General features: G+C 43.1%; 1 protein-coding gene across 1 annotated transcript in view; it reads right to left on the bottom strand.

Moving 5' to 3' along the window:
- Positions 1-18,173: 18,173 nt before the first annotated feature.
- The window catches only part of LOC128698435 (uncharacterized), a 44,244-nt gene continuing 35,042 nt past the window's right edge, over positions 18,174-27,375 (bottom strand). Inside the window, exons 10-11 of the mRNA XM_070085032.1 lie at positions 22,171-22,334; positions 18,174-18,244 (exon numbers count right to left, since the gene is read on the bottom strand). Coding sequence (XP_069941133.1) covers positions 18,174-18,244; positions 22,171-22,334 — 235 coding nt within the window. The remainder of the gene's footprint in view (positions 18,245-22,170; positions 22,335-27,375) is intronic.

The raw sequence follows: 27,375 nt of genomic DNA, 5'->3' as shown, positions 1-27,375 counted from the left end.
CCGGCTTGAGTTCTGGAAATGGTAAGTACAATGCCTGCACTCTAAAGGAGGGGTTTGGGATTTTGGCAGTTTGGAGGGATGTATAATAGGACGGTATATATATAATTGGGACCCTGATATTGTAATTATTTCAGGTCACTTTTTATATCGTATCTTTATATATACTTCTAAACTGTTGCATCTGGGCACCCCTGCAAAAAACAGTGATTATGTGTGAGTGAGGTGAAAGTGCTGAATGATGATGAAAGTATTTTCGTTTCTGGGATTTTCTTTCTTTTTTGGTCACCCTGCCTCGGTGGGAGACAGACGACTTATTGAAATATATATATATATATATATATATATATATATATATATATATATATATATATATATATATATATATATATATATATATATATATATATATATATATATATATATATATATATATATATATAAGCATATTGCGAGACATTACATCTGATATATAACGATTATTAACCTGTCTTCAAGACGTTTCCAAAATATTCGATCACTTTTAAAGCGATTCTTAAGGTTTTATTATCTTGGATGTAATATCCAAACGGTAGTTAATTCATATCTGTATTCATAAATCTGCTTTAACACAGATATACAGAAAGTAACAGCAACTAATTTTGTCAATCACTCACCATCGTCGTCACAAACTGCGTTAATATGTTCAGGAAAATAGTATTTTCTTCTCTGTTTACTTTGGTTGAGTTGGTAGATACCATCACTTGTGCAGAGTAGAGATTGCTGGGAAAGAATCTTCCCTAAATGTACATTTCTCTTCTTTTCTTGACATTTGACAGAGTGCTCAGACTGCAGGAGTTTGGCATCCTGGACTACATATTACATCAACGTTTGAGGTACGCATCCATCTGTCTCAAGGCAGAAGCTGCCACCAGACGCGGTAAGGGCAAGAGGGCTTTAGATCTTGAGGACTTCGTGGGAGTCTTCTTTCTTTACTCTGCGGGTAAGACAAAATTGTTGGGTGTGTTGAGAAATGGTTTACCAGCTAAGGTTATAGATTAAATATAGAGGAAACTTATTTGATAAGACAGCTATCGCCCACACAGCCACCCCTGCAGGCGAGGTCTTGAGAAGCTGTCTTGACCACTTCTCAACGGGCTGAAATAAAGTATACTAGGTATGATTATAAATTCCCCCTAGGGGGTGTTATGTAAGCATATATCAAACACTGATGGCTGACAACAGTTACTTGTGTGGACTCAAAAGTCTACTTGTCACCGGGGTTTATGATAAGTGACTTAATACTCAACTGCGCAGTCAATAGTAGTACATCACGAGTTAGAACACTTACCTGGGTATATGTATCTGACCCGTAGTTACGCCCGGATATCCGATGAGTTGATTGAAGAATAGTGTTCTTTGAAGAATGTCGCACTACACTCTGTTGGATCGCAACACTCGTTGTTACACTGTTCATCAATAATTGTTCACACCATAATGTCACTAAAGAAGCTGATCACACTTCTCTGTAAGTGTTTATTGAGATTCTTTTGTACAAAACGCGCGGAACATTGTTCTTTGTTGGTTATCCCTGCACGTCAATGTCTCTCTCAGTAGAGTCAAAAGTAATCTGAAGACGCCACGGCCTCCTACGCCGTCACTACCCCTAGCACATAAAGGAAAAGCTGACCTAGTACTTTTTGCTTCCTTGCTAAACTTCCACTATAAAGCAAAGCAGAATTCTTGATTCTTGCTGTCTTAAGCATAGACAACAATGTACACTATCTTTACCATGGTAATAAAGTGGGAGCAGGATTTTCCTTAATTGTCCTGCTGAGGTAAGAGATGGACTGTCTTTTATTAAACTACACTTTGCAACACTGGACTCTTGCAAGGAATGGCGGTCGCTTGACCACGTCACATACTCGTATTGCATCTGGGATCAATTACTTGCTGTAGCAGTAAACAAGATATTTGCCCCTTCTGAGAGGGCTGGGCCCATCAGGGCTGAAGGGGGCTGAAAGGGGATGAAGGGGGCTGATATCCCCCTCCTGGAGAAAATTTCTCCACAAGTGAATGGAAATTTTTAAGACCCCTGTGAGTCGAACTCTGAGAGTGAACTTAGTGACCTGAACTCTGAGAGTGAACTTAGTGACCTGAACTCTGAGAGTGAACTTAGTGACCTGAACTCTGAGAGGTGATCGTCTCTATGTGAACTGGTCTCCACCTCAACAGTCTGAACTACAATAACCTGAGCACCCTCCACTACAAGACCCTCCACCACAACACCCTCCACTACAAGACCCTCCACCACAACACCCTCCACTACAAGACCCTCCACCACAACACCCTCCACTACAAGACCCTCCACCACAACACCCTCCACTACAAGACCCTCCACCACAACACCCTCCACTACAAGACCCTCCACCACAACACCCTCCACCACAGCACCCTTCACCATAGCACCCTCCACCACAGCACCCTACACCACAGCACCCGTCAAAAAAGCACTCCACCACACCACCCACCACAACAACACCCTCCACCACAGCACCCTTCACCATAGCACCCTCCACCACAACATCCTCCTCCAGAGCACCCTATACCAAAGCACCCCCACCAAAGCACCCTCCACCAGAGCACCCTATACCACAACACCCTCCACCACAGCACCCTTCACCACAGCACCCTCCAACACAGCTCCCTTCACCACAGCACCCTTCAACACACCACACTTCACCCTCCACCACAGCACCCTCCACCACAGCACCCTCCACCACAGCACCAGCACCCTCCACCACAGCGCCCTCCACCACAGCGCCCTCCACCACAACACCCTCCACCACAACACCCTCCACCACAGCGCCCTCCACCACAACACCACCAGAGAAGCACACAATGAGACATTAGTACCGCAGCATCTTCTTACATCATTACAACAACGATCTTTCAGGCATCTATATGAGATAAACTCGCTAAACCCGATGTATGAAACAGTGCCTTAGGAATACGAAAGGTAATCATATTTGATCTGAGTACTGGAAGAGTGGTTCCAATTTTCTTGGATGATGAGACTGTCACCATCATCAACACAACCCCATGATACGTCAAGAGATAAAATGGGCAGTTGACAAGGACACAGGAGAGTTTCTCATGTCTTTGTCATACTTGTCAGCTTTCTCTTTGCTTCCTGGGTCTTCTTAATGTATTTGCCAGGTCTCTCTCTGCTTCTAGCAGCATAGGCAGCAGTTGCCAGGCAACGACACATATATCGTCTCTCTCTCTCCATGACAGGGATGCTGACAGCCACTCTCATCTTCTTTACGGAATTGCTCTCAGGATACCGCAAGGACCTGCGCGCCTCTCCTTCTACAGGACCCCGCCGCAGTTTTATGTAGAGACAGAAGGATCTCACAAGATGACCTTATTTACGCAAAATCAAGACGACATTTCGGTTCATCCTGGACCGTTTTTAAGTCACCAAGGTCAAGGACGTACTGAAACGACGTCTAAACTTGTGAGTATTCTTGAGCAGAGAAGTTTGTTGCTACGTAGGACATCGCTTTTCTTCACTGTTTTGTTTGTGTTATGCTAAATTACTTTAGGAAAAATCTTTCTTTGTAACACGGAAAAGAAGGACTGTTTTATGTATTAAGAAAATGTATGAATTTCTCCCGGGCGAATGACACTGAAAAGAGAGAGCGTTTCGCTCATTACGAAATAATGAATGAGTTCCTGACGTGGGTGTCAGGCATGTGATGATGCACACCTTGGAGCTACTGGCCGTGTCACCGAGGCCTTCCACTTGCTTACCGGTCCAGCCCACCAAAAAATAGTTACCAAAGCATGAGATATGATGTCCCAGGACACAGGTGACGCACATAGGATCGCCACACACTAGTGTCCCAGGACATATGTGACATATAGGAGGATAACCATACTCTAGTGTCCCTGGAAACAGGTGACATACATAGGCTTACTACGCACTAGTGTCCCAGGACACAGGTGACATACATAATTTCACCATACAGTCCTATACCAAGACTTAGGTCTCTTGTTCAGTGTTACATAGGTATTACCTCAGCACTCTTGTCCAGTGTTACAGTGGTGCCACCTGTGTAACGCTTTAATAATTATTTGTGAGTTATTAAAGTTTTCGCTCATTGCGTATTTTTCAGGACAGTGACAAGTGCCATAGAAGTAACAGGAGCTAGAGTTTGTCAGTGGCTGTTGCTGTAGTAAGTAGCAAAGAAACAAGCCATTCACTAGTCATCATATGGAAACTAATAAGCAAATTTCTTCAGTAAAAATAGCAAATTGGGGCAAAAAAAAAAAGAGCCTAGAAGTAATTCCAATAAGTATCCCAAAATAGAAAAGCTTATTAAGCTTGAAGCCGCTCAGAAATTGCATTAATTAAGCTATGACCACGAATGAGTTGAATTTAATTAGATGCAACCTTCAGAAGTTATCGCATTATAAGCATTTTTTTTTTATTTTCCCATTTTCTTCCCAAAGTACAAATTAGGGTCTAAAATCAATCCAAATTTTTCCTCTAAGACTGATCGGCATTTAAGAAAAATCACAGTAAGTAAAGTATTTGTATTCTTAATGTACATAACATAAAATTTTTAAACAATAGTCCGGAGGCTACGTATTTGTTATAGACACATAAATATACATTATATTTATTTAAGGTAGGATAACTAAATAAAATCAGTGTGACTTATTTCTGATCAGAATGATAATGTTTATTTTATTTCAGCATGATACAATGTTTGTACAAAGTAGAATGAGATTTGGGTGTACATTCCGCCAGCCAGACCTAGTGGCCTGGCTGGCAAAGCTCTCACTTCACACTAGGAGTTTCCGGATTCGATTCCCAGCAGGGGTGGAAACATTGGCTATTTTTCCTTACACCCGTTCACGTAGCAAGTAAGTACCTGGGTGCTAGTCGACTGGTGTGGGCGGCATCCTGGGGGACAAGTTTGAGGACACAGTGGAAATAAGACAGACAGTCCCTCGATGACACACTGCCTTACTTAGGTTATCCTGGATGGCTAACCCACCAGGATTAAAAATCTTATCTTAGCAATTCAGGTCTATTACTTTCTTTACTCGTTGCTAAGTAATTCATTTGCAAATTTTCAAACAATTCAGTGCAACAATTCTTCTAATTTTGGTCAGGTTTAAAGTGTAGTTTCCTAGTTTAAATTGTACTGAATGATAAAAATAAATATATTGAACAATATGCCTGATATTAAACGCAGTAAAATATATTCTGAGACTAAACTTCTTTCGTTAATTGTAATCTTCCTGGATTTCTGATTGATTTAGTGTAATAAATTTTATGTATATGTGGAAATGTAACTAATGGTATTACAGAAAGTCCTCACTTAACGTCGTTGATAGGTTCTTGGAAACTGCGACTTTAAGCGAAATGACGTGTCAAGCTAATTTTACTATAAGCAAATTGATAAACAAGAGTTAAGTTGCTAGAGCAAGGGAGAGCTGAGAGGGAGGACAGTAGTGCTGCAGATGCCATGGCTATGGGAGAGCTGAGTAGGGACGCCGATGCCATCACTGTGGAATAAGTCGCTCTGGGACGCTATAAAGTCGTATATTTACTCTATTTTTGACATTTTTATTATTTTAGATCTCACATGTTTTTCAGATTTATATAAGAAACACGTTACATACCATTAAAACCGAATACAAACAGCCATAAGGAAGGAAATTGACATTAGAGAAGATAGAAAGTAGAGACGATGCATGTCCTCCATCCTGGCCAGGAATTTATTTTTTCCTCGTCAACGTTATAACGAAATGACGTTGAACGAAGCGACCTTAAGTGAGGACTTCCTGTATTGTGCATTGTTCATGTACTTATATTTAAATACAAAATACGAAGTAATTCAAGAAAATAACAAATATACAACATCTCAAGTAATTATAATTTGTTATTTTTCCGATGATGTAATTGCAACTGTAAATGGAAATCTGGAAGAGTAATTAAAATTGTAAATGTTATTATAACTGAGTTTGAATTATGTAATTATTCCAGGTCTGGTAGTATCTAATATTATTGTTATTCAGTGTCTGTTCATCACCATTTAGAAGGACGTAAAGTTTTGACCAACACCTCACACATCATGCAACACCATGACAAGTTTTGACCAACACCTCACACATCATGCAACATCATGACAAGTTTTGACCAACACCTCACACATCATGCAACATCATGACAAGTTTTGACCAACACCTCACACATCATGCAACATCATGACAAGTTTTGACCAACACCTCACACATCATGCAACATCATGACAAGTTTTGACCAACACCTCACACATCATGCAACATCATGACAAGTTTTGACCAACACCTCACACATCATGCAACATCATGACAAGTTTTGACCAACACCTCACACATCATGCAACATCATGACAAGTTTTGACCAACACCTCACACATCATGCAACACCATGACAAGTTTTGACCAACACCTCACACATCATGCAACATCATGACAAGTTTTGACCAACACCTCACACATCATGCAACATCATGACAAGTTTTGACCAACACCTCACACATCATGCAACACCATGACAAGTTTTGACCAACACCTCACACATCATGCAACACCATGACAAATTTTGACCAACACCTCACACATCATGCAACATCATGACAAGTTTTGACCAACACCTCACACATCATGCAACATCATGACAAGTTTTGACCAACACCTCACACATCATGCAACACCATGACAAGTGTTGACCAACACCTCACATATCATGCAACATCATGACAAGTTTTGACCAACACCTCACACATCATGCAACATCATGACAAGTTTTGACCAACACCTCACACATCATGCAACATCATGACAAGTTTTGACCAACACCTCACACATCATGCAACATCATGACAAGTTTTGACCAACACCTCACACATCATGCAACATCATGACAAGTTTTGTCCAACACCATGACAAGTAATTCCATCTTCCTGCTTCATTATTGGAACAAATCAATTTATTTCATGTATACTTTTATTGATAATTCCCAAGATTCTCAAAAAATTATTTATCAATTTCTCTCCTAGTCCGGCTAATACGTTTTCTATTAGCAAAAATAAAAGAAAATGTAGAAAACTCTAGATGAGAAACTAATGTAATTTTGAGACAAATCCCTGACATATAACAGCCTGGTCGTTAAAAAAAAACTTTATGGGATCTTGATACGAGGAACTGGGTTCACCCGAATAAGATTAAGTCACTGACTTTTTTGGGACATTATCTTAGTTCCTGGGTAATTTACACATATATTATTATATATGATAATTATACTTACGTGTTCCTGTAGTTAAATTATCTTAATTACTTGCATGATTTTTCTCCAATAGTTTAGCGCTCACCCATGAATGGTTTTATTTCTATTTTTAGATGATTCGCCGGTATGGATCCCGGCCCGGGTCTCTTTCTATTTGGTGACACAAACCATACCACGGGTGGGGTTAGAACCCGCGATCAGAGAGTCTCAAAACTCCAGACCGACGCGTTAGCTAACGCTTCGGTCTGGAGTTTTGAGACTCTCTGATCGTGGGTTCTAACCCCCACCTGTGGTATGGTTTGTTTGCGATCGTGTCATTGCGATTTCGTGAGTCATCTTGGTGACACACGCATATACAACAGGCCTAGTGTCTAGCCGACATGTGCCTAGGACAAAATGGTAACTAACCCGGCACTGGCTCCCCGGGTAGGGCAGTGTTTACCTGGAGTTTACCTGGAGAGAGTTCCGGGGTTCAACGCCCCCGCGGCCCGGTCTGTGACCAGGCCTCCTGGTGGATCAGAGCCTGATCAACCAGGCTGTTGCTGCTGGCTGCACGCAAACCAACGTACGAGCCACAGCCCGGCTGATCAGGAACTGACTTTAGGTGCTTGTCCAGTGCCAGCTTGAAGACTGCCAGGGGTCTGTTGGTAATCCCCTTATGTGTGCTGGGAGGCAGTTGAACAGTCTCGGGCCCCTGACACTTATTGTATGGTCTCTTAGCGTGCTAGTGACACCCCTGCTTTTCATTGGGGGGATGGTGCATCGTCTGCCAAGTCTTTTGCTTTCGTAGTGAGTGATTTTCGTGTGCAAGTTCGGTACTAGTCCCTCTAGGATTTTCCAGGTGTATATAATCATGTATCTCTCCCTCCTGCATTCCAGGGAATACAGGTTTAGGAACCTAAAGCGCTCCCAGTAATTGAGGTGTTTTATCTCCGTTATGCGCGCCGTGAAAGTTCTCTGTACATTTTCTAGGTCGGCAATTTCACCTGCCTTGAAAGGTGCTGTTAGTGTGCAGCAATATTCCAGCCTAGATAGAACAAGTGACCTGAAGAGTGTCATCATGGGCTTGGCCTCCCTAGTTTTGAAGGTTCTCATTATCCATCCTGTCATTTTTCTAGCAGATGCGATTGATACAATGTTATGGTCCTTGAAGGTGAGATCCTCCGACATGATCACTCCCAGGTCTTTGACGTTGGTGTTTCGCTCTATTTTGTGGCCAGAATTTGTTTTGTACTCTGATAAGATTTAATTTCCTCATGTTTACCATATCTGAGAAATTGAAATTTCTCATCGTTGAACTTCATATTGTTTTCTGCAGCCCACTGAAAGATTTGGTTGATGTCCGCCTGGAGCCTTGCAGTATCTGCAATGGAAGACACTGTCATGCAGATTCGGGTGTCATCTGCAAAGGAAGACACGGTGCTGTGGCTGACATCCTTGTCTATGTCGGATATGAGGATGAGGAACAAGATGGGAGCGAGTACTGTGCCTTGTGGAACAGAGCTTTTCACCGTAGCTGCCTCGGACTTTACTCTGTTGACGACTACTCTCTGTGTTCTGTTAGTGAGGAAATTATAGATCCATCGACCGACTTTTCCTGTTATTCCTTTAGCACGCATTTTGTGCGCTATTACGCCATGGTCACACTTGTCGAAGGCTTTTGCAAAGTCTGTATATATTACATCTGCATTCTTTTTGTCTTCTAGTGCATTTAGGACCTTGTCGTAGTGATCCAATAGTTGAGACAGACAGGAGCGACCTGTTCTAAACCCATGTTGCCCTGGGTTGTGTAACTGATGGGTTTCTAGATGGGTGGTGATCTTGCTTCTTAGGACCCTTTCAAAGATTTTTATGATATGGGATGTTAGTGCTATTGGTCTGTAGTTCTTTGCTGTTGCTTTACTGCCCCCTTTGTGGAGTGGGGCTATGTCTGTTGTTTTTATAACTGTGGGACGACCCCCGTGTCCATGCTCCCTCTCCATAGGATGGAAAAGGCTCGTGATAGGGGCTTCTTGCAGTTCTTGATGAACACAGAGTTCCATGAGTCTGGCCCTGGGGCAGAGTGCATGGGCATGTCATTTATCGCCTGTTCGAAGTCATTTGGCTTCAGGATAACATCGGATGGGCTTGTGTTAATCAAATTTTGTGGCTCTCTCATAAAAAATTCATTTTGATCTTCGACTCTCAGTCTGGTTAGCGGCTTGCTAAAAACTGAGTCATATTGGGACTTGAGTAGCTCACTCATTTCCTTGCTCTCATCTGTGTAGGACCCATCTTGTTTAAGTAGGGGCCCAATACTGGACGTTGTTCTCGATTTTGATTTGGCATAGGAGAAGAAATACTTTGGGTTTCTTTCGATTTCATTTATGGTTTTTAGTTCTTCCCGCGATTCCTGACTCCTAAAGGATTCTTTTAGCTTAAGTTCGATGCTTGCTATTTCTCTGACCAGTATCTCCCTACGCATTTCAGATATATTGACCTCTTTTAGCCGCTCTGTTATTCTTTTCCGTCGCCTGTAAAGGGAGCGCCTGTCTCTTTCTATTTTACATCTACTCCTCCTTTTTCTTAGAGGAATAAGCCTTGTGCATACATCGAGTGCCACCGAGTTAATCTGTTCTAGGCATAAGTTTGGGTCTGTGTTGCTTAGTATATCTTCCCAGCTTATATCGGTTAGGACTTGGTTTACTTGGTCCCACTTTATGTTTTTGTTATTGAAGTTGAATTTGGTGAATGATCCCTCGTGGCTAGTCTCATTATGTCGGTCTGGGGCTTCACGCATACATGTCTGAACCTCAATTATGTTGTGATCTAAGTATATTGTTTTTGATATGGTGACATTTCTTATCAGATCATCATTGTTAGTGAAGATGAGGTCTAGTGTATTCTCCAGTCTAGTAGGCTCTATTATTTGCTGGTTTAAATTGAATTTTGTGCAGAGATTTAAAAGCTCGTGTGAGTGTGAGTTTTCATCAGAGCTGCCTCCTGGTGTTATTACTGCAACAATATTATTTGCTATATTCCTCCATTTTAGGTTCCTTAAGTTGAAATCCCCCAGAAGCAAGATGTTGGGTGCAGGAGCTGGAAGATTTTCCAGACAGTGGTCAATTTTTAACAGCTGTTCCTGGAATTGCTGGGATGTTGCATCTGGAGGCTTGTAGACTACCACAATGACTAGGTTTTGGTTCTCGACCTTTACTGCTAAAGCTTCCACTACATCATTTGAGGCATTAAGCAGTTCTGTGCAAACAAGTGACTCTGCAATGTACAGGCCAACCCCACCCCCCCTTTTGCCTGTTCACTCTGTCACATCTGTATAGGTTGTAACCTGGGATCCATATTTCGTTGTCCAAGTGATCCTTTATGTGGGTCTCAGTGAAAGCCGCGAACATTGCCTTTGCCTCTGCAAGCAGTGCACGGATGAAAGGTATTTTGTTGTTTGTTGCTGGCTTTAGACCCTGTATATTTGCAAAGAAGAATGTTATTGGACTGGTGGTATTGTTGGTACTGGGGGGGGGGGGGTTTCCGGCATTAGTATCTGTATCTGTTGGTTTGGAGTGGAGGCCATCGACTGTGGTTCCACTCCAGGAATGACTGGATTTGGTGTACGATTTCTGCCATTTCCTGCCAGTTTTTTTTCCTTCCTGGCACTAAAAAACCTCTCCCTCTTGAGTTGCTGTGGCTACCCAGGTTTTCCCATGGCCTGGATGTTTTGTATCTTTTTGTCCCCTTTAGATGGTATGCCTGGCAATTTAAGTTATAGCACAGTCTTTCCTGTACTGAAGAGGTACACAGTTCAGGGTGAAAAAGCTTACAGGAAGGGAGTTTGCATTTTCCTGTTGTCATATGGGCATGGCATTTTCTAGGGTGGTCATAGTTGCACGTTCCATCTGTTTTTCCAGATTTCCCATGCCGGCAGATACCAAGTGCATAGTATGTGCACAGGCTTGGTTTCCGTTTGCCTTGGGTTTCTGTGACTGTATTCCCTGTTGGTGCATGTTTCCCTGTCTTACTTCTATCCTCCCTAGCACCAACAATGGAGCTCCCACCAGTTGTTTTTGGTAATATATCCTCACTATTGCTAGTGGAGTCCTCTTGTTTGCTATTTCCTGCGGTATTTCTAGTTTGCAATATTGGTTTTATCTTATCTTTGACTACACTTGTTTCCCTACTATGGCTCCTGTCCCCTATGAGGTCATTTATATGTATTCCTTCCTGCGTATAATTCCCGACTACCTGGACAAAATCTCCAGCTTCACCATTACTGTCTCTCAGGACAGCATCTCCAGCTTCACCATTACTGTCTCCCAGGACAGCACCTCCAGCTTCACCATTACTGTCTCCCAGGACAGCACCTCCAGCTTCACCATTACTGTCTCCCAGGACAGCACTATCAGCCCCACATTTACTGACTACCAGGACTTCATCTCCAGCCTTACAGTTTCTGACTACATGGCCAGTATCAAGGGCAGTACCATTCAGCCCAGACTTTTTATGTTCCCATCTGTTGTAGAAAGCTTCCAGGTTTTCTATGAAAGCAGCTTTGATGTTTGTGATTTTAGTCCACAGATTTGTCTCATTTGGGCATACCCAAAAACACTTCCCTGCTTTAACACTGTTTGTAGCTAGTTCTTGGATATCTGCACAAGGGGCGTGACACCAATTTCCACAAAAATGACAATTTACCCAAGTGGAAGCCCGTTTGTTTGACTGACCACAGACTACACACAGCTTCATAATGATTTGAATGGTTGATTTACTGCAATTCTACTAGCAACCTCTTGAATATTCTATTAATAACCTCCTTAAATGAAGCTCTAGCTATTTGTATTTCTGTTTCTAACTGTTTTTGTATATTGGACAGCTTACTGTGTACGTTCCTGATTTATATTTAATGTTTGTGTTTATAAGGGCGCCTACAACCCCATCCGTTTACAGTCTGCTTTATTGTCCAACGAAACCGTTTGAAACCAGTCAAGGGTTCGGACCAGTCAAGGGTTCGGACCAGTCAAGGGTTCGGACCATTCAAGGGTTCGGACCAGTCAAGGGTTTGGACCAGTCAAGGGTTCGGACAAGTCAAGGGTTCGGACCAGTCGATCTGATCTGATCAGTGGGTCACTTATTTAAAACATACTGGTCGGTGATTTGAGCTAACACATGAAGGATCTACTGGAAATTATCTACCCGAGTAATATATGATTTGATTGATACAAAAGTATAACTTGCGTGTTGAAGAAACCGGTAACTGCTGGCAACTCCTACAATGACGAACGGTCGACCTCAACCCTTGTTTATCAGTCGCTGTATCTAGCTTTTCTATTTTTTTTTCTGTCTCCACCACAATAAATGCTATATTATCACTATAGTTGACTGGTGGAAATTTTGGAGGAAGGACGCTTTTTCTGTAGTAATAATTGCTTCTCGTTGTGTATATTGCGAGCGCTGGTAACTACAGGTTATATGAAATTCACAGTATACGTCTGGTATTTCAAGAAAAAAGAAACTAATGAAAGTCACTCCACTCCACTAAGTACCATAATAATACTGGTTAGTTGCTACTACAACACTGTATTCTGCTATTCACTGGTATCACTAGATTATATGCGAGTACACTAGCAAGCCAGGAAGATTATTAAAAACAGGTGACCTGTGGTAAGTTTCTGGCGACTTCTGGCACCTGCCTCTATAGGCTTATCACTTCATTTACAAATTCACCTGTTTTCAAATGACACTTTAGCCTTTATCATAGTTCGTTATGAATATTAAGTTCACTGCACAGCGCAGAGCAGACGGCCGCACAGGATAGTTAGGTTAGGTTAAAGATATCCAGATGTTGCACATGTGTCTTAACTTTCATATTGTCGGTATTTTATACCTTTCTTGCACAGGTTAAGTTAGGTTCGTCAGGAAACAGGACAAGTGTTTCCTGACGCTTGTCTTAGTCATATGATGACCCGTAGCTGGAGGTTTTGGTCATCTGACCGAGGCCTTCCACTGGCTTACCTCTCCACCCCTTTAAAAATTATGGTTATTATTATAACCATCAGATAACCATCCTACAGGATGGATTACCTTACTGACCCCTCCCTCCCTCTCCAACAGCCGCCATGACAGTCCTCACAGTCGATCTTCACCAGATTATCCTGCGCTAATTTCTTCGTTATGCATTTTGCGGTATTTTTGTAAATGCCATTGAAAAAGTAGTTTCAAAATTGTATAAAGATAGGAAAATTTTCATAATAATTGATATTACACTCCGGGAAACTTTTTAATCGTGTATACCGAAAAGATAACAAATTCCATAGAGGATCTTCTGTAAAAATATCTCACTATATAAAGGAACTTTAACAAAAACGTAACACTAATACGGAGGAACTTTAACAAAAACGTAACACTAATACGGAGGAACTTTAACAAAAACGTAACACTAATACGGAGGAACTTTAACAAAAACGTAACACTAATACGGAGGAACTTTAACAAAAACGTAACACTAATACGGAGGAACTTTAACAAAAACGTAACACTAATACGGAGGAACTTTAACAAAAACATGACCTATACAGAGGAACTTCGTAAAAGAGTTTACTAACTATAAAACGCACGTAAATGTTTCAAATGATGTCAGAAGCCAAATTTAAAGTTTATTATGTGTTGCATCAGTGGTAACGGGTCATGTTGAAATTTTTGGTTGGTTTTATATGTTAATTTTTCATAATTGTCCATGAGTAGGCCAATTGCAATCACGTATTTTCTGCAGTCATTATACTGGTTTATCCTGTTATTGTACAGGTAATGTACAGGTTAATTATTTTCTTAGGCAATCATAAATAATTAAATTTGTGTATTAAACCTGAATAAAAACTTACTGACTTACTTATTTACTGACTTATTTACTTGCATACATAATAATGTTGGCATTAATTTAAAAAAAAGTGTAAATCAAAATGTATATTTAAAAAAAAATACAGTTTGAAAATCCACAAAACACAAAACAGTGAGAAAATGTAACATTTCCCAGTGACTTGAGGCTTAGTCGGAGAATTATCAGCTCATAACTGAAGAACCCGGGTTTGATCCTGGGATAGCCACATTTTGTTACAAGTTAAAGAATGAAACACTTGTACAATATTTGGGATTTTTTATTAGAGACAAATTTCGCCCAGCCAGTGGCTTCTTCAGTCCAATAGGAAGAAGAATATGGAAGAGGAGGAGTTTGAGGTAATCAGTCCCTCAGCCTGGAGTCGATGTGGTCAGTCCATCAGTCTTGAGGAATGTGTAGCAAATGCGTGGAGTTTTCTACACTTGTTGTCGCTTTTCACCAAGTAGGAAGTAGGCACCTGAATGTGTTAGACATCTGTCTAACACATTCACATACGCCTACTGGATGTCCAAGCCTCTCATACACAAGACCTTCTTTATCCCCTCCCAGCGACCTTCACTAGGGTGACCAACACCCAATGGAAATAAGTCACTCTGTCTGACTTTTTTGGGTTATCCTAGGTTCTCTACACATATGCTGCTATGTATGATAATTCTATGTAACTGTATTTGTGTATACCTGAATAAACTTACTTACTTACTTACTTACTTACTTACTTACTTACAGATTTATAAACCCTCAAAGTCATCCTATTTTGCTCCATCCTCTTCCAATGTTCACTCCGCCTCAACAACCCCTCTTCAATCCTCTGGATAATACATTTTGTAATTCCACACTTTCTAGTCTCCCAAAGTACTAATTCTCTGTTTAATATTCACACCACACATCACCCTCAGATACGACATCTCCACTGCCTCCAGCCTCATTCTTCTTCTTGATTCGCCGGTGCTCTCCCGGCCCGGGCCTTTTCCAAGTGGTGGCCCGGCCTTGGCTCCCCTGTCTCGGGAGTATCTCAGACCTATGTCTGCCATGGGAGGAGGTACAAGTACCTCCTCATCGTTGGAACCAACTGTCCCCAGGCCTAGCCATATTCTCCGTCCTCACAGGGCTTGTAGAGAGAAGCTATGCCTCTCTGGTTTGCCATTCCCTCCCCAGGGGAGCTATTGGGAATAGCAGTCTTGTGAGCCGCAAACTCTGGTTCAGGCACCTACCTTGCCCTAGAAGGGCTGGGCATAGTGTCGACGCCTCATTCACAAAATAGGCTTCACACCCCAATAAGAGCGTTGGTACCACTATACTCTCATGCTGGACAGATACCTAAAGTCAGTACCTGATCAGCAAGGCTGTGATTCGTACTTCGGTTTACGTGCGGCCAGCAGTAACAGCCTGGTTGATCAGACCCTGATACACCACGAGGCCTAGTCTCAGACCGAGCCGCGGGGGCGTTAACCCCCGAAATCCTCTCCAGGTAAAGATTACCTTTTCCTTACCCATCCCCACGATTCCTACATATAGATCTTCAACATGGTACGACCCAATCAAGGAACAAAATACTGTTGAAATCCCTCCATAAATTCTATGGTTCACCTCGTCTTTCACAGACCCATTTACTGACAAGTCCACAAGACCATTTACAAAGTCACATTCACGTCCTTCATCCTCCCTCCTTCCACTTTGTATTAGGTGGCTTGTCCGGAGAAGTGAGTTTCCTTTATAGTAATCTCAAATGTTTACAGAATCAAATAAAGAATAAAAACGCACAATACCGTCACTGGAAGAATCCTGTGACTGGAACAATACACTAATAACGCGCACATTGGAGAAAGTACCTTATGACGACGCTTCGGTTCAACCTGGACCAAAGTTAAATTTTAGTCTGATTTTTGTGTTTCGGAATGTGATTCCGATATATCTAATAATACAGTTTGAACAAATGAACTGAACCGCTGTATCTGAGCATCAAAGGAATGCAACAGGATCCTTAAACCTGAAATGGTAATTAATAGCAAAGTGATTAAGATAAATATATTTAATTTAATCTATGGTTAACTAACCTGCCTTAGTTTTGAACATTGTTTTATAGGATAAAAGGCAGATACCTATAGAAATTAAAGGTACTGTAGCTAAAGATATTTTGATTCAGACTTTTTTGGATAGTTATTGACTATATATAAAGAAGTGTAGGGTGAGGGTTTTTGAGAAATAGAAGATTTTATAGTGATTGATGGAATATCAAAGATTAAAATCTGTCTTGAAAGAAGCGGCAACATTATCAAAATGTGATTTATGCTGCTTGTATGAAGTGACACAGCTGGTGATAACACAGCTGGTGATAACACAGCTGGTGATAACACAGCTGGTGATAACACAGCTGGTGATAACACAGCTGGTGATAACACAGCTGATGATCACACAGCTGGTAATCACACAGTTGGTGATCACACAGTTGGTGATCACAGCTGGTGATAACACAGCTGGTGATAACACAGCTGGTGATAACACAGCTGGTGATAACACAGCTGGTGATAACACAGTTGGTGATAACACAGCTGATGATCACACAGCTGGTAATCACACAGTTGGTGATCACACAGCTGGCGATCACATTGCTGGTGATCACATAGCTGGTGATCACATAGCTGGTGATCACACAGCTGGTGATCACGCAGCTGGTGATCACACAGCTGGTGATCATCAGGTGAGAGTAGTATTGGTCTTAGACTTAGTTATCTTGACTCTTGGGAACTTTCTACTCAATAGAGGATTTTTTAAATACATTTAAAACGTGTTATGCTTTAATTCCACGAATATGAAGCTTTAAAAAGATCCTTTTTTTTCCTAACCTAATAAAGTGTCAACATTAAGCAAATTCAATGTGTCTGTGTTCTTAATGCTTTCCGTACCTAATTAGGTCTATACCATATACATGTATTTATAATGTTCTATGTTGATTGTAGTAGTGCTTTCTAAAGATGCTTGGGTTGTTAACTTTCAGTCAAGTGAAAAGATAGATCATGCTTCTCATTTCTTTGCTAATTCAGATGGTTGGGAACTACTGGTAGCTCTGTCTTGTGGCCTCACCTGCCCTGTGTTAGAGACCGTCTTTACAGTGTTATAATTATGTGTGTTTGACTAAAGACGGCTGCTGTACTGGTGACAAGGTAATAAGGATACCTAAGTGGGTCTTTTTTCACATACTAGACGGCTGCTGTACTGGTGACAAGGTAATAAGGACGCCTAAGTGGGTCTTTTTCACATACTAGACGGCTGCTGTACTGGTGACAAGGTAATAAGGACACCTAAGTGGGTCTTTTTCACATACTAGACGGCTGCTGTACTGGTGACAAGGTAATAAGGATACCCAAGTGGGTCTTTTTCACATACTAGACGGCTGTTGTACTGGTGACAAGGTAATAAGGATACCTAAGTGAGTCTTTTTCACATACTAGACGGCTGCTGTACTGGTGACAAGGTAATAAGGACACCTAAGTGGGTCTTTTTTCACATACTAGACGGCTGCTGTACTGGTGACAAGGTAATAAGGACACCTAAGTGGGTCTTTTTCACATACTAGACGGCTGCTGTACTGGTGACAAGGTAATAAGGATACCCAAGTGGGTCTTTTTCACATACTAGACGGCTGCTGTACTGGTGACAAGGTAATAAGGATACCTAAGTGAGTCTTTTTCACATACTAGACGGCTGCTGTACTGGTGACAAGGTAATAAGGACACCTAAGTGGGTCTTTTTTCACATACTAGACGGCTGCTGTACTGGTGACAAGGTAATAAGGACACCTAAGTGGGTCTTTTTCACATACTAGACGGCTGCTGTACTGGTGACAAGGTAATAAGGATACCCAAGTGGGTCTTTTTCACATACTAGACGGCTGCTGTACTGGTGACAAGGTAATAAGGATACCTAAGTGAGTCTTTTTCACATACTTGTCGGTATTATGTACCATTTATTTTATATGATCTTAACTACAGGAGAAGCCATTGACAAACTCTTGCGCATATTTCTTCTTTCTTGTCTATATGCTGTAAAAAAAATACGTACTGAACGAAAACAAATCGATGCACTGTGAATTAAAGCGTTACACGTGTGTTACTTTGCAACACTGAACAAGGGTGCAGAGTTGATACCTATGTAACAGCAAACGAGGAACCTAAGCCTTTAGTATGCGACTGTGTGGTGATCGTACGTGTGTCACGTGCTTACAGGATTCATTACCTTTGTAACTTGTGAGTTCATTACCTTTGTACCTAGTTCAGCTATCAAAACTTTGGGGGCCCAGTCCCTGGACCCATTACGTACCTCTGTAATCTGTAAATACCTTTGTAACTTGTCATGATTGTGACCAGACTTACCTGGAGTTCATTACCTTTGTAAATTGTGACTTCATTACCTTTGTAACTTGCTCATCTATCAAAACTTTGAGGCCCAGCCCCTGGACCAATTATGTACCTCTGTAATCTTTTGACTACCTCCCACAGGATGGGTATGGGGTGCATAATAAAGATATTAAACTAAACTGTCACGTGTATCCTGGGAAACTGCTGTGTAGTAATCCACTGTGTGCTACCTGTGTTCTAGGATATCAGTGATCCAAAATGTATCTCCTGTTCCTGGGGCTACCGTGATGCTATGTATCACTTGTGCTTCGGGAGACTACTGTGTGCTATTATTATGTCACCTGTATCCTGGGGAGCACATCTCACGATGTGACGTGCAGTTTTTGAGAGGGAGGCTCCGTGACCGAGTGGAAGGTCTCGGTCACATGACCGAAAGGTCGGAGGAGTGGAGCTCCTCCGATCATTCGTGGGTGTTAGTCAAGTGATGCCCCACACGACTAACACCCACGCCACAAATTCATGTATTTCTCCTGACGAACAAAATTCTCCCTTGTCTCGTGTCACCAAAAAAAAAAGGTTTTTAGATCACATAAATAAAGTAATCGTACTGCCAAGAAGAATTCAAATTACAATAACATGGCAACAACATATCACAATATAACCACATTTATTATGAAAGTTAAGACGACATTTTGATTCGTCCTTGATCATTATGACTTGACAATATTGGTCCTTGGTCATTGTGGCTTGACAATATTCCAGGCCTAGCCAAAACCTTTTTTTCTTCGCCAGTGAAGGTATTTTGCGAGGTCCTTCTATCTCTACATAAAACTGTGGCTGGGTCCTCTAGAAGGAGAGGCTCGTAAATTCTTGCGACATCCCGAGAACAATTCCAAGAAAAAGATGAGAGTGGCTGCCAGCATCCCTGTCAGGGAGAGAGAGAGACAGACTATATACTAGTCGTTGCCTGGCAACTGCTACCTCTTCTGCTAGAAGAAGCAACACCCAAGCTGAGACGTACATCAAGAAGACACAGAAAGCAACGAGCGAGGGGTATCTTTCTCGCCTGCCTTCCAAGAAGTACAGGTCCAGGGACTTCAAGCAGTCCCAGTAATTGAGGTGCTTAACTGTACTTACACGCGCAGTGAAGGTTCTCTGAACATTCTCCAGATCTGGAATTTCGCTTGCCTTGCAAGGGGCTGTTAGTGCATTGCAGCATAGAGACAACAAGTAATTTAAAGAGGATATTATTAATGATTTGGTATCCCTTATTCAGAAGGTTCTCTTTATCCATCCTATCATCGTAGTGGAGGGAGTTGTGGTGGAGGATGTTATAGTGGAATGTTTAGGGGTGGTGTGTTATAGAGGAGAGTGTCGTTGTGGAGGAGAGTGTTGTGGAGGGTGTTGTGGTGGTCTGTTTCTCAGCGGAGTGTAGTATTGTGTAGTGTCATGATGCGATGCTTTGTGAGGGAGTGTGGTGTGGAGGAGGAAGCTGTGATGGAGTATGGAGTGGTGGGGGATGTTTTGATGGGGGTGCTGTGGTAGAGGAAGTGTTCGTGAAATGTTTTGTGGTGGAGTGTGTCATAGTGACTGGTGTTGTTGCAGTATATTTTGTGGTGGAGTATGCTGTGGTAGAGGGTTTGTGGTAAATTGTGTTGTGGTGAATGGTGTTGTGGTAGAGGGTGCTGAGGTGAAGGGTGTTGGGTTGAAAGGCGTTGGAGTGGAGGTTGTTGAGGTGGAAGGTGATGTGCTCGAGGATGTCGTTGTGGGTATTGTAGTGGAGGTCTTTGTAATGGAGTGGGGCGTGATGGAGCATGTTATTTTGGTGTTGGGTGTTGCGGTGGAGTGTGGAGCGGTTGAGTGTGTTGTGGTGGAATGCGTTGCGGGAGTAGGTGTTGAGGTGAAGGGTGCTGTTATGGTGGGTGTTGCGGTGGGATCTTTTGTGGTTGGGTGTGTTGTTGTAGAGTGTGTTGCGAAGGTACGTGTCATGGTGGCGGGTGTTTTGGTGTTGGGTGCCGTGGTAGAGTGTGGAGTGGTTGAGTGTGTTGTGGTGGGGAGTACTGTGGTGGAGGGTGTTGTGTTTGAGTGTGTTGTGGGGGAGTCTTGTAGTGGAGGGTGTTGTGGTAGAGGGTGTTGTAGTGAAGGATGTTGTAATGGAGGGTATAGTGGTGGAGAGTGTTGTGGTGGAGGGTGCTGTGGTGGAGGGTGTTGTGGTGGAGGGTGTTGTGGTGGAGGGTGTTGTGGTGGAGGGTTTTGTGGTAGAGGGTGTTGTGGTGGAGGGTGTTGTGGTGATGTTGTGGTGAAGCGTGTTGTGGTGGAGGGTGTTGTGGTGAAGTGTTGTGGTGGAGGGTGTTGTGGCGGATGGTGTTGTGATGGAGGGTGTTGTGGTGGAGGGTGTTGTGGTGGAGGGTGTTGTGGTGGAGGGTGTTGTGGTGGAGGGTGTTGCGGTGCGGGGATTTGAAATGGATAGTGCTGTGATGGTGAATGTTGTGATTGTTGTTAGAGTGTTGTGGTGGAGTGAGTGTTACTTTAGTGTGGGGTGACTGAGTGTATTGTTGTGGAGAGAAATTGTTGTGGTGGAAGGTGCTGCGGTGGAGGGGGTTGTGGTGGAGGAGGTTGTGGTGGAGGCCGTGGTAATGGTGAATGCTGTGATGGAGAGTGTTGACGTGGAATGCTTCATGCTGGAGTGTGCTGTCGTGGAGGGAGTTACGATGGAGTGTGGCGTGGTGGTGGATGTGTTGGTGGTGGTGGATGTTGTAGGGGGGGGGGAGTGAGTCAAACTTCAAGTGAGTCGAACTTCCAGTAAGTCGAACTCCCAGTGAGTCGAATTCCCAGTGAGTCGAATTCCCAGTGAGTAGAACTTCCAGTGAGTCGAACTCCCAGTGAGTCGAACTCCCAGTGAGTCGAACTCCCAGTGAGCCGAACTCCCAGTGAGTCGAACTTCTAGTGAGTCGAACTTCCAGTGAGTTGAACTCCCAGTGAGTCGAACTTCCAGTGAGTCGAACTCCCAGTGAGTCGAACTCCCAGTGCGTCGAACTTCCAGTGAGTCGAACTCCCAGTGAGTCGAACTTCCAGTGAGTCAAACTTCCAGTGAGTCGAACTCCCAGTGAGTCGAACTCCCAGTGCGTCGAACTTCCAGTGAGTCGAACTTCAAGTGAGTCGAACTCCCAGTGAGTCGAACTCCCAGTGCGTCGAACTTCCAGTGAGTCGAACTCCCAAGATTTTAGACTATAACCCCACCCGGTAGATCATCAAATGCAGCATTCTCCACCTGACGTCAACATTCTGAACCTGATTATAAATACTCACGTACCTTCCACCCCAGGTAGATCTGTTTGTGACTTGAAAAAGCCCACTGTGTAGGCGAAACGTTGTCAATAAAGGATCACATCAAACTGCATATGTGTTTATGTTCCCAGTGAGTCGAACTTCCAGTGAGTCGAACTCCCAGTGAGTCGAACTTCCAGTGAGTCGAACTCCCAGTGAGTCGAACTTCCAGTGAGTCGAACTCCCAGTGAGTCGAACTTCCAGTGAGTCGAACTCCCAGTGAGTCGAACTCCCAGAGTTCGTCTCTTCTGTCATATCGATTCACCGGACAGTTTTTGTCTTACCCGAAGAGTAAAGAAGGAAGATTCCCAAGAAGTCCTTAAGATCGAGTGCCCTCTTGTCGCTACCACGTGTGCTGGTGACTTCTTCCTTGAGACAGATGTTGGCGTACCTCAAACCTTGATTAAATATGTAGTCCAGTATGCCGAACTCCTTTAGTCTTTGCACTCTGTCAGGTATTATGAAGAGGATTGCACCTTTATCTGTATCTAAATATTGAAGAGAAATATTTAAGAATATTTAAGAAATTTAAGAATATTTAAGAAACGTATTGATTAGTAATTCGTTTAAAATTAAGATTGTGAGACAAACAGACGGATATACACACATACATACGTAAATACATACATGCATACATACATATATAGTAAACATTCATACATACATGTACATTACACATACACAGTAAACAAACATTCATCAATGCATATTTAGTAAACATACATATATAATAAACATATATTCCAATATACATACATTACATACACACAGTCCATCAGGAACAACATTACCAACGAAATAACTGCGGAAGCTATGCTAGCAGAACCAAACTTTGCAAGACAGCTTTGTCTCTTAGCTGTCAGAACGTACACTCATGTGACTCGCTTAGCTGTCAGAACGTACACTGATGTGACTCTCTTAGCTGTCAGAACGTACACTCAAGTGACTCTCTTAGCTGCCAGAACGTACACTCATGTGACTCTCTTAGCTGTCAGAACGTACACTCATGTGACTCTCTTAGCTGTCAGAACGTACACTCAAGTGACTCTCTTAGCTGCCAGAACGTACACTCATGTGACTCTCTTAGCTGTCAGAACGTACACTCACGTGACTCTCTTAGCTGTCAGAACGTACACTCAAGTGACTCTCTTAGCTGTTCCCATCTCTGTGACTGGCACATGTGCAGACAGACAGACCTTTCATATTGCAATGGCTCTCAACCCTCCTTCTTCTAGTCACACTGAGCACCTGTGTATCTGAGGTAAAGAAGAAATGGACCAGTACGTTCTGCATGGTTTGGTGTACATAGAGAATAATACAGAACTGGTGTGCCTAGTAGCACAGCACTTGTGTACACACACAACATCACAGTGCTAAAGTACTCACATAGCAGCACAGTACAGGTGTACTAAGTAATACAGAACTGGTGTACTCACAGAGCAGCACAGTACTGGTATACTCACACATCAACACAGTACTGGTGTACTCAGTAGCACAGAACTGGTGTACTCAGTAGCACAGAACTGGTGTACTCACAGAACACCAGAGTACAAGTATACCTATCAGCAGAGTACTGCTGTACTCACACATCAGCAAAGTGCTAGTGTACTCACACAGCAGCACAGCACTGGTGTACTCAGTACCACAGAACTGGTGTGCTCACAGAGTACCGCAGTACTGTTGTACTCAGCAGCACGGTGCTGGTGTACTCACATAGCAGCATAGTACTGGTGTACTAAGTAACACAGAACTGGTGTACTCACACATCAACACAGTACTGGTGTACTCAGCAGCACGGTACTGGTGTACTCACATAGCAACACAATACTGGGGTACTCAGACAGCACCGCAGTACTGGTATACTCACTGAGTACTGGTGTACAAACACAGCAGCATAGTAAGTTGTGTACTCACATAGCAGCATAGTACTGACGTACTCACACTGCAGCACAGTACTGGTGTACACAGCATCACAATACTGTTGTATTCTCAAAACAGCAGCTTAGTACTGGTGTACTTAGCAGCACAATACTGGTGTACTAAACAACAGATTACTTGTGTACTCGCAGAGCAGCACAATGCTGGTGTACTCAGCAACACAGTGCCGGTGTACTCAGAAAACAACAACGTTCTGGTGCACTCAAACAACAGCACAGTACATGTGTACTCACACAGTACTCAAATAGCAGCACAGTACTGACGTATTCACACAGCAGCACAGTAATGGTGTACTCACACAACAGAACACTACTAGTGTCCTCAGACAGCATCACAGTACTGGTGTACTCAGAGAGAAGCACAGTACTCGTGTACTGAGTAACACGTTACTGATATACTCAATAGCACAGTACTTGTGTAATCAAACAGCAGCACAGTACTGGTGTACTCACATAGCAGCACAGTACTGGTGTACTCACATAGCAGCACAGTACTGGTGTACTCACATAGCAGCACAGTACTGGTGTACTCACATAGCAGCACAGTACTGGTGTACTCACATAGCAGAAAAGAGCTGGTATTCTCAGCAGCACTGACGTACTCACAAAGCAGCAAGCTACTGATGTATTCAGCAACACAATACAAGTGTACTCAAAGAACAGCACAGTACTTGTGTACTATGCCGCACAGTAGTGTACTCATGCAGTAGCACAGTACTGGTGTACTCGGACATCAGCACAGTTGAGGTGTACTCAGACAGCAGCACAGTGCTGGTGTACTCACACAACAGCACAGTGTTGGTGTACTCAGTAGCACAGTACTGATGCACCCAGACGGCAGCACACTACTGGTGTGCTCACACAACAACACAGGACTCATGTACTCAGCAGTACAGAACTTGTGTACTCGGACAGCAGCACAGTACTGGTACACTCACACAGGAGCACAGTACTGGTGTGCTCAGATAGCAGCACAGTCCTCGTGTACTCACACGGCAGCACAGTACTGGTGTACTCATTCAGTATCACAGTACTAGTGTACTCAGCAGCTCAGTACTGGTGTATTCACACACAAGCACAGTACTGTTGTACTCAGACAGCCACACAGTACTGTTGTACTCAGACAGCCACACAGTACTTGTGTAACCAGACAGCAGCACAGTGCTGGTGTACCAACACAGCAACACGGCTCAGGTATACTCAGACAGCAACACAGTACTGGTGTACTCAGTAGCACAGTACTGGTGTACATACCACTATAGTACTACTGTACTCAGCAGCACAGTACTCGTGTACTCAGCACAGCATTGGTGTACTTACACAGCAACACAGTACTGGTGTACTCACACAGCAACATAGTACTGGTGTACTTACACAGAAGCACAGTATTGATGTACTCAGAAGCACAGTACTAGTGTACTATGGCAGCAGTTCAGTTTTGGTATACCCAGACAGCAGCGTAGTACTGGTGCACTCACACTGTATCACAGACTGGTGTATTCAGCAGCACATACTGGTGTATTCAGCAACACAATACAGGTGTACTCAACAGCACAGTACTGGTGTACTCACACAGAAGCAGAGTACTGGTGTTCGTAAACAGCAGTACAGTACGGGTGTACTCAACAGCAGAGTACGGGTGTACTCACACAGAAGAACATTTACTGCTGTACTCACACAGCCTCACAGACTGATGTACTCAGCAGTACAATACTGTTGTACTCAAACAGAAGCATAGTGCTGGTGTACTCAGCAGCTCAGTATTGGTGTACTCAGATAACAACGTAATACTAATGCTCACAGATGGCTGCACACGACAGGTGTACTCACACAGCAGCATGGTACTGGTGTACTCAGACAGCAGCACAGCCCTTGTGTACTCATACAGCAACACAGTCTTGTTGTACTTACACAGAAGAACAATACTGGTGTACTCAGCAGCACATCACTGGTGTGGATTAAGACACTTATGCAGCATATGGGAATCTTTATTCAGGAAACGTTTCGCCACACAGTGGCTTCATCAGTCCAATACAAAGAGGAAGGCGTAAGGAGAGGAGGAGAATGAGGTAATCAGTCCCTCAACCTGGAGTCGATGTGTTCAGTCCATCAATCTTGTAGAATGTACAGCATAGGGCCGTAGACGTGGCTTATATACTGTAGTGAGGTGACGTGAAGCAGGTGGAGGCGGGGTCATAGTGGTACCATCCACTAGTCGAAGTAGGTCTTCGTCCAAAGGTTGAACAAGTGTTGAAGAATTCTTTGTAACAAGACCCCATGATGCTGCAGTGTCTGACAGTTGTGATGAATGGTTTGAAAAACCGACAAGTTGAAGATTGAGACACTTATGCAGCATATGGGAATCTTTATTCAGGAAACGTTTCGCCACACAGTGGCTTCATCAGTCCAATACAAAGAGGAAGGCGTAAGGAGAGGAGGAGAATGAGGTAATCAGTCCCTCAACCTGGAGTCGATGTGTTCAGTCCATCAATCTTGTAGAATGTACAGCATAGGGCCGTAGACGTGGCTTATATACTGTAGTGAGGTGACGTGAAGCGGGTGGAGGCGGGGTCATAGTGGTACCATCCACTAGTCGAAGTAGGTCTTCGTCCAAAGGTTGAACAAGTGTTGAAAAATTCTTTGTAACAAGATCCCATGATGCTGCAGTGTTTGACAGTTGTGATAAATGGTTTGAAAAACCGACAAGTTGAAGATTGAGACACTTATGCAGGATATGGGAATCTTTATTCAGGAAACATTTCGCCACACAGTGGCTTCATCAGTCCAATACAAAGAGGAAGGCGTAAGGAGAGGAGGAGAATGAGGTAATCAGTCCCTCAACCTGGAGTCGATGTGTTCAGTCCATCAATCTTGTAGAATGTACAGCATAGGGCCGTAGACGTGGCTTATATACTGTAGTGAGGTGACGTGAAGCAGGTGGAGGCGGGGTCATAGTGGTACCATCCACTAGTCGAAGTAGGTCTTCGTCCAAAGGTTGAACAAGTGTTGAAGAATTCTTTGTAACAAGACCCCATGATGCTGCAGTGTCTGACAGTTGTGATGAATGGTTTGAAAAACCGACAAGTTGAAGATTGAGACACTTATGCAGCATATGGGAATCTTTATTCAGGAAACGTTTCGCCACACAGTGGCTTCATCAGTCCAATACAAAGAGGAAGGCGTAAGGAGAGGAGGAGAATGAGGTAATCAGTCCCTCAACCTGGAGTCGATGTGTTCAGTCCATCAATCTTGTAGAATGTACAGCATAGGGCCGTAGACGTGGCTTATATACTGTAGTGAGGTGACGTGAAGCAGGTGGAGGCGGGGTCATAGTGGTACCATCCACTAGTCGAAGTAGGTCTTCGTCCAAAGGTTGAACAAGTGTTGAAGAATTCTTTGTAACAAGACCCCATGATGCTGCAGTGTCTGGCAGTTGTGATGAATGGTTTGAAAAACCGACAAGTTGAAGATTGAGACACTTATGCAGCATATGGGAATCTTTATTCAGGAAACGTTTCGCCACACAGTGGCTTCATCAGTCCAATACAAAGA

The sequence above is a fragment of the Cherax quadricarinatus genome, chromosome 14, assembly GCF_038502225.1.
Source record: "Cherax quadricarinatus isolate ZL_2023a chromosome 14, ASM3850222v1, whole genome shotgun sequence".
Lineage (NCBI taxonomy): Eukaryota > Metazoa > Arthropoda > Malacostraca > Decapoda > Parastacidae > Cherax > Cherax quadricarinatus.
This window is presented reverse-complemented; position numbering and strand designations above follow the sequence as displayed.